The 11,881-nt window shown below is 46.7% G+C and overlaps 1 protein-coding gene across 1 annotated transcript in view; it reads right to left on the reverse strand.

Annotated features, from left to right (window-relative positions):
• Window positions 1–9,121: 9,121 nt before the first annotated feature.
• Window positions 9,122–11,881, reverse strand: part of peds1 (plasmanylethanolamine desaturase 1) — a 23,142-nt gene continuing 20,382 nt past the window's right edge. Inside the window, exons 5-6 of the mRNA XM_063207831.1 lie at window positions 11,407–11,619; window positions 9,122–9,307 (exon numbers count right to left, since the gene is read on the reverse strand). Coding sequence (XP_063063901.1) covers window positions 9,186–9,307; window positions 11,407–11,619 — 335 coding nt within the window. The 3' untranslated portion in view covers window positions 9,122–9,185. The remainder of the gene's footprint in view (window positions 9,308–11,406; window positions 11,620–11,881) is intronic.

Consider the following 11,881-nt stretch of genomic DNA (forward strand, 5'->3'; position numbering starts at 1 on the left):
CATCGTAGTAGCCACTGCCATAAGAGCCGTACTACCACCGTGACGGCACTTGGCATGCCGGTTAATTTTTGGAATCAGACCTAGAATAGGCCTTCATACGTAAGATAAACCAGATGTTGATCCAGGGACAACTTTGCGATGTCGTTCCAGGAACAACAGTAACCCGAGGAAATCGCGGTCACCAAGGCCTCACAGGTCGTAAATGCCCCCGGGTCATATAGGTTCCCCACCCTTTAGGCCTATTGTAGGCCTATACGCATGAACGACCATCTACTTTGCTCCTAAATGTGCGTTACGCCCCTTTATGGGTGAAAACAAACCGAATGTCTCATCAACTTACATGCTACATCGGCTACCCTAAATGAACACAGTACATGCTTCAGGCACGGCTGTTTGGCAATATTATTTGAACAGCCGGCAACACAACACGTTTTCGGCATGTTGCGCGTGAACAACGCTTGTCTACAGGTCCTTATCTTTCGTTTATTAAACCCCAATAACACCAATTGACTTGCATTGCCTGTTTTCCCTCACAAATGGGCGTAACGCACATGGAAAACGTCACGCCGTTCATGAGTATGGGCCATATTCCCCACCCACCCTTTAGGCCTATTGTAGGCCTATGGGCCATATTCCCCACCCACCCTTTAGGACTATTGTAGGCCTATGGGTCATTCCCCAACCATGGGCTAGGCCTGTAGGCCTATGCATGTAGTTGCAGTGCATCATATTTGATCCGACCTAATGTAGGCTACAATCAGGACCAGATTAAGATGGGCCCCCCTTAACGTATAGCCTAGGGACCCCATATCATAGCCCAGCCCTGCACAGGGGTCGGGCCTACAGCACTACCCAGGCGCCTAGGCTACAGGGTATTGTGGGCCCCCCATGGCAGGTGTAGAGAGGGCCCTAGGCTACAGGTTAAGGGGGCCCCCCACAGCAGGTGTAGAGGGGGCCCCTGGGCTACAGGCTGCAGGGTACCCCAACCATGGGCTAGGCCTGTAGGCCTATGCATGTAGTTGCAGTGCATCATATTTGATCCCACCTAATGTAGGCTACAATCAGGACCAGATTAAGATGGGCCCCCCTTAACGTATAGCCTAGGGACCCCATATCATAGCCCAGCCCTGCACAGGGGCCGAGCCTACAAAACATTCAATCTATTCATTAGATGGAGAATAGTGAAAAGACAACATATTAAGTGTTAAAACTGAGAATAAATATTGTTTTGGGGGACATATGTACTCATTTCTAATTTGATAAATCCAACACGTCTCAAAAGAGTTGGGATGGGGACAATAAATGGCAGCAAATGTCGAGGAAGACTAAAAACAAAACAAAAGACAACACTTAACAGTTAAATACATTAACCGATGAGATGATTTTATATAAAAAAACAGTGTTAATTCCTGTCTTGGACATGATTTCACCAGCTTAAATGGTGGATGTATTCCTTGTCATGTTTTGCAATGTTTTCCTTTCTGTAGTGCTTACAGTGTGACAGGTCTTGACCAAAAACCCACCATTTTATCACCTGCTGGTCCTTATGATGGAGCCAAACTGTTAAAACATAGTAGACTTTTTTTGGTCATTTTTGCACTTTCAAAATGAGTTTTCTCCAAAACGGGACGGTGTTGGACCACCATTTTTTGACACAAGACAAATGAGGTAGTTTAAAACCCATTTCCGATATAAAAATTTTTTCGACCATTTTGAGTTACTGCGTTCTTGTTTTGCACAGCAGTATTGTAGGCCTATGGGCCATATTCCCCACCCACCCTTTAGGCCTATTGTAGGCCTATGGGTCATTCCCCAACCATGGGCTAGGCCTGTAGGCCTATGCATGTAGTTGCAGTGCATCATATTTGATCCAACCTAATGTAGGCTACAATCAGGACCAGATTAAGATGGGCCCCCCTTAACGTATAGCCTAGGGACCCCATATCATAGCCCAGCCCTGCACAGGGGTCGGGCCTACAGCACTACCCAGGCGCCTAGGCTACAGGGTACTGTGGGCCCCCCATGGCAGGTGTAGAGGGGGGCCCTAGGCTACAGGTTAAGGGGGCCCCCCAAGGCAGGTGTAGAGGGGGGCCCTAGGCTACAGGGTACTATGGGCCCCCCATGGCAGGAGAAGAGGGGGGCCCTAGGCTACAGGTTAAGGGGGCCCCCCACAGCAGGTGTAGAGGGGGCCCCTGGGCTACAGGGTGCTGTGGGCCCCACACGGAAGGGAAATTCTGCGACAAAATTAGCAACAGCATTGTAATTCTGAGTCAGGAATTAAGGATAACATGTATTAGCAGAGTATTAGTCTTAGTAGAATAGTAATAAAACTTTACAATCTATTCCACACGGCAGACTGATTTATTAAATCTTGTTGCAATTCTGCAATTTGTGTTTTTTTTTTCTTCCTGTGACAAAATCGGGGCCCCCACTTGCCAGGGGGGCCCTAGGCTAGGCTGCAGCTATATCTAGCCTGTGGGGGCCCTGGCAGGTGGGGGCCCTAGGTTGCAGTCACATCTAGCCTGTAGGGCCACTAGGCTATTTGAAGAGGCCCTTCAAATGAAAATGGTTCCGCACCCCTGGACTAAATAAACCATTAAAATTATGAAAATAAGAACTTAAATTCAGGAAAGGAAACCACGGACAGTTTAATATTTCATGTGTTTATCGCATCAACAAAATCACATGTGGTTCATTTTTAGTGGTCATGATGAATATACATAGGCCTACTTCCTATTAAATAAATAAACCGTTAAAACATTTTAAAAAACGAGGTTAAATTGGGGGAGCTTCATGACATTCAACACGGGTCATATCAATTAACAACAAAAACACAAGTCACAAGCAGTCATCATGATTTATTTATTCATGTATTTATTTAGTTTCGTTATAAATATAGTATGTACAACATTACAGTCCTCCCATGCGGGAGACATCAAAAAGGCATCAAGGCATTATTTATTTATTTATTTATTTTAATATTTCAGGCTTACCCGATAGCTAAAAAAGCAGTTGTTCCTCTTAAAACCCTTTCCGAGCTGAGAGAAAGTACAGTCTCGGTCACCAACCCATTTGACATTATAATATAATATTAAACCACAAGGCTGTCGAGGGGATAAAAACCTCACAGCCGTTACACTTTAGAATCATTACCTTCATGTTTAACATTTAGATGACTCCATATTCATTGTTTAATGATCAGTTTGGAGTGTTGTAACATACACCTCTATTTAAAAGAAAAACAACAAAATAAGAAGATAAAGAACAAAAGAAGAAAACAAAAACGGGGCTAGCGAGTTAGCATACATATTGCTAACCGCCCCTTTGGCCTGGTCGCTCCATGGTAACAGAATGTGTAACAGAATGGAACCTGCTGTGACAGACAGGCCCTAATGACCCCAACCATAAACCGTAAACCCCCACCCCAACCCCCCAAATCCAGGTCAAACTGGACGCAAGCAAGATCCCAAAAACTCCACCCCCCCCCCCCTCAATCCACTTAAGACAAGCACATACCCAAGCACACCATTAAACCTCAACAACTAACACCAAGCCAGACCCCATCTCCCCAGAGTGGCGTTGGTAACCAGTTGCTTAGCAGTAGGTCGCCAAGGGGAAATAACAGTGCAGCCCACTAAGTTGCTAAGCAACAGCACTCGGGAAACCAGTAGACTGGACGAGGGTCCTGATAGGTCCAGAGACTCCAGAGTCTGAAGTGGTAACCAGGGGCGACAGACTAGTTAGATGATCAGCCCCATCAAACCCCATAGCACCCGGCGCTAACCCTCACAGCTAAGCAGATATACACCATACAACACCAACAGCCACAGCCACAGCCTCAAGGCAGGCCACTAGTGCTAGGCTGGTTACGTTTAGTGCTAGCCTAGTGGGCCACTAGCGCTAGGCTAGTTAGGCACTCATACACTCACAAAACCCTTCCAACAATACATCTCTCACATGGACAAGCAAACACTTAGCCTAGCAAACCTAGCTAAGCAGCTAGCAAACACCTAGCCTAGCAAACCTAGCTAAACAGCTAGCAAACACCTAGCCTAGCAAACCTAGCTAAGCAGCTAGCAAACACCTAGCCTAGCAAACCTAGCTAAGCAGCTAGCAAACACCTAGTTAAGAAAAGACTCCCATAGCTCTCACTTATAGGGAAGTGGGCAAAAGACCATCGCAAGGAACGAGGAGAGATCATCTCAAACCCACTTTCTTAAAACAGACAGAAGATCGAGACCCCATACCCACTCTATGAGGATCGAGACCCCATACCCACTATATGAGGATCGAGACCCCATACCCACTATATGAAGATCGAGACCCCATACCCACTCGATCAGGAGAGATGGCCCCAACCGCGTTCATGAGGTAGAGCAGACAAACAGACCTACGCTGATTAATTTATAATCTAAGTAGCCTACGCTGATACAGTAGTAAATTATAACCTAACCTATGGCATAAACTGTCATCATCTACAGTATGTGTGACAGCGATAATCTACGTTTGGCATTATCTCTGGCATAATAATCTATGGCACGTAATCTATGTTCGGCATAATACATTAGCACTACAGCAGCGGTAGAGGAGCCACTGCACCGCACTACAGCATGGCATGACATCAGCAATCCTCAAATAGTGAAAACACACAACCACCTACTAAGACACTCACTCACAAGCCCCCCTGTGCCCCGCTATGCCCCCCCCACACACACACTGTCTTACAAGCCCCACTGTGCCCCCCCCCCCCACTGCTGTCCAAAAAGCTCCCCCTGATCACTTAGTTACACAGTCTAAAAGAGTCCAACATCTCCCCAACAGTTCACCACACACACCTCACTACACACACATCTCACAAACTACCACCAGCACCACCACACACACTTAAAGGGGTATGCCACTATTTTTGGGCTTAATACAGTTAAAATCGTTAGCTGGGGTTTATAAAGGTGGTAAAGTGTCTTATTTTTCATGTAAGCCGTTGTCTTGCTTTAAGACAAATTAAAAGAGGGAACATGTCGCTAAGCTAGTGAAAGTCAATGGATCCATGTAGCATTGTAGCAAAATAGTGGCAAACCCCTTTAACCCTTTAAGTCTGTTTCGTAGACGACCCTTGGTTGCCAGATGTTTCACAGGTGATCATGCCGTGTTGCCAGGTGTTTAAACATGAATCACGGGCATCTGCACACAAACTCTGCTGAGGTTAACCCTTTCCCCTCCGCCACGCTGCAGAACAGCCCACGCTTTAACACAGTAAGGCCACTCAACAATGGACATTCAGTTAAAGCACATCACACACACACACACGCGCGCACACACACACACACACACAGGTACACACACAAGGTGTGTGTGGAGGGGTTGATATGGTCAATCTACAGTATTTCACCTATCAAACGAATGAGTTTTTATCACACACNCACACACACACACACACACACACACACACACACACACACACACATTTCCGTCACACAAGTCACTTACTGGAACCCTGTATAGTCATCGCCTCTTAAGTCTACAGCTCTACAGCTGCTGCTTCAGCTGAAACACGAAACAATAATCTAAAGACACTTCCCACCCCCTACACCAATTACTCCCACTACACCTGCTAAAGACACTTCCCACCCCCTACACCAATTACTCCCACTACACCTGCTAAAGACACTTCCCACCCATTACTCCCACTACACCTGCTAAAGACACTTCCCACCCCCTACTCCAATTACTCCCACTACACCTGCTAAAGACACTTCCCACCAACGCGCCACATTAAGACATGAGACTCCCATTACTCCCGGCCGAGTAACCCACTACACCCGCGACACTCTAGCACGCGCCACATTAAGACACAACACCTCTCTAAGACTCCACTGCATAGGTCCCTACTGACCATGACAACATGAGTATGAGGAAATAAATATACGTTGTTGTTGTTATTATTTACACTAATATAAGGTCCAGGCAGCATGCGTTCACATATGCTGACGGTGATCCACTCGGTGGCAGACAGAAAAACACCTGGTCGTCACGACAACAGAAGACTGTTACCTAGCAACCACGGAGTTCGTTTGTCACCTGGAGAGCCAAGTGACTGTGACCTGCAGTGGTAACCATGGTGTTTGTGACCTGCAGTGGTAACCATGGTGTTTGTGACTTGCAGTGGTAACCATGGTGTTTGTGACCTGCAGTGGTAACCATGGTCTTTGTGACCTAGCAACCCCACCTAATGGCCTTTGCCTGCGTCTCTAAGAGCACCAATAAAGAAGCCACTTGGTTTGGAATGACGGGACACAGCGGGATGCGCATGAAGCTGTAGGCTCCCCCAATAGGACACTTGTTAGTACACATGAGGTGTAGGACACTTCTAATGTGCACACTAGATGTGGGACGCTCCTTAGAACACATGAGGTGTAGGACACTTCTAATGTGCACACTAGATGTGGGACGCTCCTTAGTACACATGAGGTGTAGGACACTTCTAATGTGCACACTAGATGTGGGACGCTCCTTAGTACACATGAGGTGTAGGATGCTGAACACACGAGGTGTGGGACGCTTCTAAGTACACACTACATGTGGGACGCTCCTTAGTACACATGAGGTGTGGTCTAAATGAAGTCTAAACCAGGTCTAAATGAAGTCTAAACCAGGTCTAAATGAAGTCTAAACCAGGTCTAAAGCAGGTCTAAAGCAGGTCTAAATTAAGTCTGGAAAAGGTCTAAAGCGGGCCTGGTCTGGGTCAGGGTAGGGGCCGAGCTGGGTGTTAAGGCCACAGGAAGTTGATTGACTGCATTGGAACAGGAAGTTGAAGTTGATTGACGTCATTGGAGCTGATTGACTCCATAGACCCGGTTAAAGCTTGAAGACCAACTAACTTGGACCCCTAACACTCTATTCTGGGGCGGGACAGTCGGCAATTTTTGCGGCAGATCAAGGAAGTAGAGTGCAGAGTGTAGAGTAGAGTACATATGAAGTAGAGTGCAGAGTGTAGAGTAGAGTACATATGAAGTAGAGTGGCACTCCTCATTCATCTCCACAGGACTTGACACCATGCATCTCCTTTACAACTCTTGCAGAGTTTACCCTGTTTCGTTCAAACAGTAGTTTCTATTACTTTTCAAACGATCCAAATGTTTGTTCCAGCTGAGCTTTTATTTTTGAGAGCTATTCAATTGTTAAAATGAACAGCTAGAATAGGTAGTTGGATTGATTGTTCAATGAGTTTGAAGCATGTGTGAGATTGCAGAATTGGTGCTAAGAATATTGAATATTGCTTAGAGCGCAGAGAACAAGTGCTGATGGGGTGATGAAAAGAATTCCAAAAGAATTCTAAGTGTTCTAAGAGTTCTACAGAATTGTGGGGTGGACGTATGTGACGTACATCAGTGGCGAAGACACAGGAGCAGAATGACAACCAGAGAGGAGGAAGGCACACCCTCTAGTGGGCATTGTGGTGTAGTGCAGGATAGACTGCTACACCTTTAAAGACCAGGGGTGCGTTTCTCAAAACCAAAGTTGCTTACTACATTAGCTACTTTGTTGTTTTCAATGCATTTTCCCATTGGCAACTACCGAAGTTGCTAACAGGCTAACAACTTTTGAGAAATGCACCCCAGAACGTTCACACAGCACACTCTCCACATTGGTAGCATTTAATAGCAACGTTTCCGTCTACTGATTTTCCGGTGCTATTAAACGCTAGCCTGGTTTTACCAGACCACATTAATTACTTCAGGATTCATTGTTGGTCTGGATCCTCGATGCCCTAGAGAGCACTATGGCGCGAGGAGTGAGCTCAGCTCTAGTTTGAAAATGAGCTCTGACCAATTGCTGACAGTTGACGTTCATGACGCATGTTATTATGCTCCCAAGTGCATTCGCTTACTGGTTGGTAACACCACCCGTCTGGTGGTCGACTTAACCTTCCCCAGAGAAGCGTAATCAGAGCATTCGTGAATTTCAAAGTAATCCAAAATGAGTGGTCTGGCTTGTCAGGGTAATTAAACGCTGCTGTACATGTGAACAGTGTGCGGGAGTGTGTGTGTGTGTGTGTGTGTGTGTGTGTGTGTGTGTGTGTGTGTGTGTGTAGACTAACAGGCTGGACCACCACACCATATAACACCTGGCACAGCCCACAGCATAGCCACACACAGCCCTTTACAATAACATCTGAACGAAAGAAAAGCAAAATTAAAAACAAAATATATTAAAAAGTAAGGTATGGCTTGGTTAAAATAACAATAACATCTGGACGAAAGAAAACAAATTAATCAAATAAAAAAAGAAGATATGACTTGGTTAAGAATAGAGCTCTCCTCCTCCTCTCCTCTCCTCTCCTCTCCTCTCCTCTCCTCTCCTCTCCTCTCCTCTCCTCTCATCTCATCTCATCTCATCTCATCTCATCTCATCTCATCTCATCTCATCTCATCTCATCTCATCTCATCTCATCTCATCTCCTCTCCTCTCCTCTCCTCTCCTCTCCTCTCCTCTCCTCTCTTCTCTTCTCTTCTCTCCTCTTTTCTTCTCTTCTCTCCTCTCCTCTCCTCTCCTCTCCTCTCCTCTCCTCTCCTCTCTTCTCTCCTCTCCTCTTCCTCTCCTCTCCTCTCCTCTCCTCTCCTCCTCCTCTCCTCTCTCTCCTCAGGTATCCAACATTTGGACATTACTTCCATGTGACATATCAAGAGGCGAGGGGAGAGCAAGGGGAGTGTGTTTGTTTGAGTGTGTATGTGTGTGTGTGTGTGTGTGCAGTTCACTGTGTCCATAGTTTTCTGTATGCATGTGTGTCAGAGAGAGGGGGAGAGAGAGATTACAGCCCCTTAGGACTCATGGCTTTAAGCGATTGGCATATGGTGTAGATTTGGGACGTGTTAGGGCGTCTAGCTGTATGGCGTGGATTTGGGACGTGTTGGGGCGTCTATCTTATCCTCCACATGAGATTGTGGGGAGGGGTATGGCGTATATTTGGGGGGGGGGGGGGGGGGGGGGGGGGGGTGGTCTAAGGGGTATGGCGGGTATTGTCTTTGAGGGGGGTTAGTTAATAGCGTATATTGGGGGGGTTCTAGTTGGTCTTGCATGCCCACTTGAGGTCGTCTGATTGCGGCTTCTCTCCCGTGGGGTGTAGGGGGGGGTGTATGGCATATATGGGGGGGTGGGGGTGTCTAATAGCGTATATTGGGGGGGTTCTAGTTGGTCTTGCATGCCCACTTGAGGTCGTCTGAGCGCGGCTTCTCTCCCGTCACGCTGGTGATCAGCTCCTCCAGGTTTCTCCAGAAGCCCAAACGCTCCAGCGGGTAGTTAAGCCAGCCTGCACACACACACACACATTGTCACACACACACATTGTCACACACGCACACGGACACGCACACACGCACGCACACACAAACACGCGCGCACGCGCACACACACACGCACACGCACACGGAAACGCACGCACACGAAAAAGAAAGCATGAGCATCACAATTATGTAAAATAAAGTGTGTGTGTGTGTGTTACCTTACACGTGGTGTGTGTGTGTGTGAGTGAGTGTGTGTGTTACCTGTGGTGATACAGAAGTATGTCTCGTGGGGTGAGACGTGGTGTGTGCGGTGGTGTGTGTGTGTGTGTGTGTGTGTGTGTGTGTGTGTGTGTGTGTGTTACCTGTGGTGATACAGAAGTATGTCTCGTGCGGTGAGACGTGGTGTGTGTGTGTGTGTGTGTGTGTGTGTGTGTGTGTTACCTGTGGTGATACAGAAGTATGTCTCGTGCGGTGAGACGTGGTGTGTGTGTGTGTGCGTGCGTGTGCGTGTGCGTGTGTATGTGTGCAGGGCTGGACTGGCCATCTGGCGTACCGGGCATTTTCCCGGTGGGCCGACGCCCCTCGAGGGCCGATGCCCCCTTAAAAAAAATTTTTTTTTTTATTTTTTTTTTTTACATAAGAGACCGGCGGCCCACGATGTCATTTCGACGGCCCTCGGCCAGGGCGGTTCTAAGGGGTGGCAGGGGGTGGCATTTGCCAGAAATATGATATGCCAGCCCAGGTGCCCCCTCAGATATAATAGACTATAGCCCTGCAAAAAACGCGTAGCGCGTCCATGAAATTGCAAATAGTGGTTTAACAAAACATCGTTTTTTTCCCCACACACTCTTTGATGTATGTTTGTGTAGACATAATGGCTGTGAACTGGGACATGTGGGGTACCATTCGAAAGCCTACATTCTCCTCTTTCCAATGGTATGCATGATATTCAGTTGCCAGGTACATTACAACAACAATGACACATAGAAGCAGAGGTGTACTTTTATATCCTGAGGAAGACAAAGTCTCAGAGAAAGTGCACTGTATTTCATTCATTTGGTTTTTCTTTTCCAAGTTGAATGTGTAGCTTACCAATGGAGATTTGTAAGTATATGCCTATGCTCTATAGTCCATGTGATAAATATATAGATTTGTTTTGATAGGCAACATGGAGATTAATGTTAAACTTTATGGTTAATTCCTGAGACTTCATTTTATTCCTCCTGTAAATTCTGCTCATTTTTAAGGCCAAAATATTCACTGGCATGTGCTAATTGCTGTCTTTGTGGTGGAATGGTGCTGTTGGTGATTCCGTAGAGAAGCCAGTAAGTAGCCACTAAGCGCATTATTGTTACTACCAATAAATATTTCAAGAAGACGCTTTTGCACACTTCTGTGGTTGGGCTGGTGGGGTTGTGATTCAAGTGTAAAGAAATCCTGCACACTGTCCATTCCACCAACAAACTTTAATTCAACATTTCGGTCATCCGACCTTCTTCAGAAAAAGTGTGTTGGTGGAATGGACAGTGGGCAGGATTTCTTAACACCTGATTACCAATAAATATAAATTTGGATATTGAGATTAAGTATTGTATTATTTGTAGTTAATAATGTATCCCTCTGTTCTTGTCTAGTCAAGCCAGACTGTTGAGGCATAAGTGAACTACTTCTGAAGCAAGATGCTCCAAACCCAATAGTGAAGGTCTATGTGCCTACCATTAGAATAGCTATGTGCCCCCCTCTCTTTGTGTGTGTCCAAGGAGCTGATTGGACTGAAGAGTGCAGATAAGGCCAGTTCATCCCCAGCTGCTAGGGGCTCTCTTCTCTCAACTTCCAGGTTTTCTGCCAGCTTACATGACCAATCATAGATTCATTTTAAATAAACAATTGAACGTGAAGTCACTGCACGTATGGTGGGTTTTTTCAGTACCTGAAAGAGACGTTTTTTTTCCGTCAGAAGACATTAGTTACGTCAATTGAATGGCGGTGCTCCGCTAATTACCGGTATGTGGGGCCGGTCTGAGCCAAAAAATGCCCGGGCCGTTTTGTTCTCCCAGTCCAGGCCTGTGTGTGTGTGTGTGTGTGTGTGTGTGTGTGTGTGTGTGTGTGTGTGTGTGTGTGTTACCTGTGGTGATACAGAAGTAGGTCTCGTGCGGTGAGACGTGGTGTGTGCGGTGGTGTTTCCGTGGCAATATGAGGTGCCAATCCTGCAGCTTCTGCACCCAAACAGGAAGTCCAAAATAGGTGTGGGACCACTTGTGGATCTGATTGGTCAGCGTCACGAAGATGGCCAAGGCAAACAGGAAGCAGTTCCAGGGGTAGTCACGGTACTGCTCAGCTGGACACACACACACACACACACGCACACGCACACGCACACGCACACGCACACACACACACACACACACACACACACACACACACACACACACACACACAGGAATAGTCATGATACTGCTCAGCTGGACACACACACACACACACACACACACACACACACACACACACACACACACACACACACACACACACACACACACACACACACACACACACACACACACACACACACACACACACACACACACACACAGCTCTGC

Source organism: Engraulis encrasicolus, chromosome 10, assembly GCF_034702125.1.
Source record: "Engraulis encrasicolus isolate BLACKSEA-1 chromosome 10, IST_EnEncr_1.0, whole genome shotgun sequence".
Taxonomy (NCBI): Eukaryota; Metazoa; Chordata; class Actinopteri; order Clupeiformes; family Engraulidae; genus Engraulis; species Engraulis encrasicolus.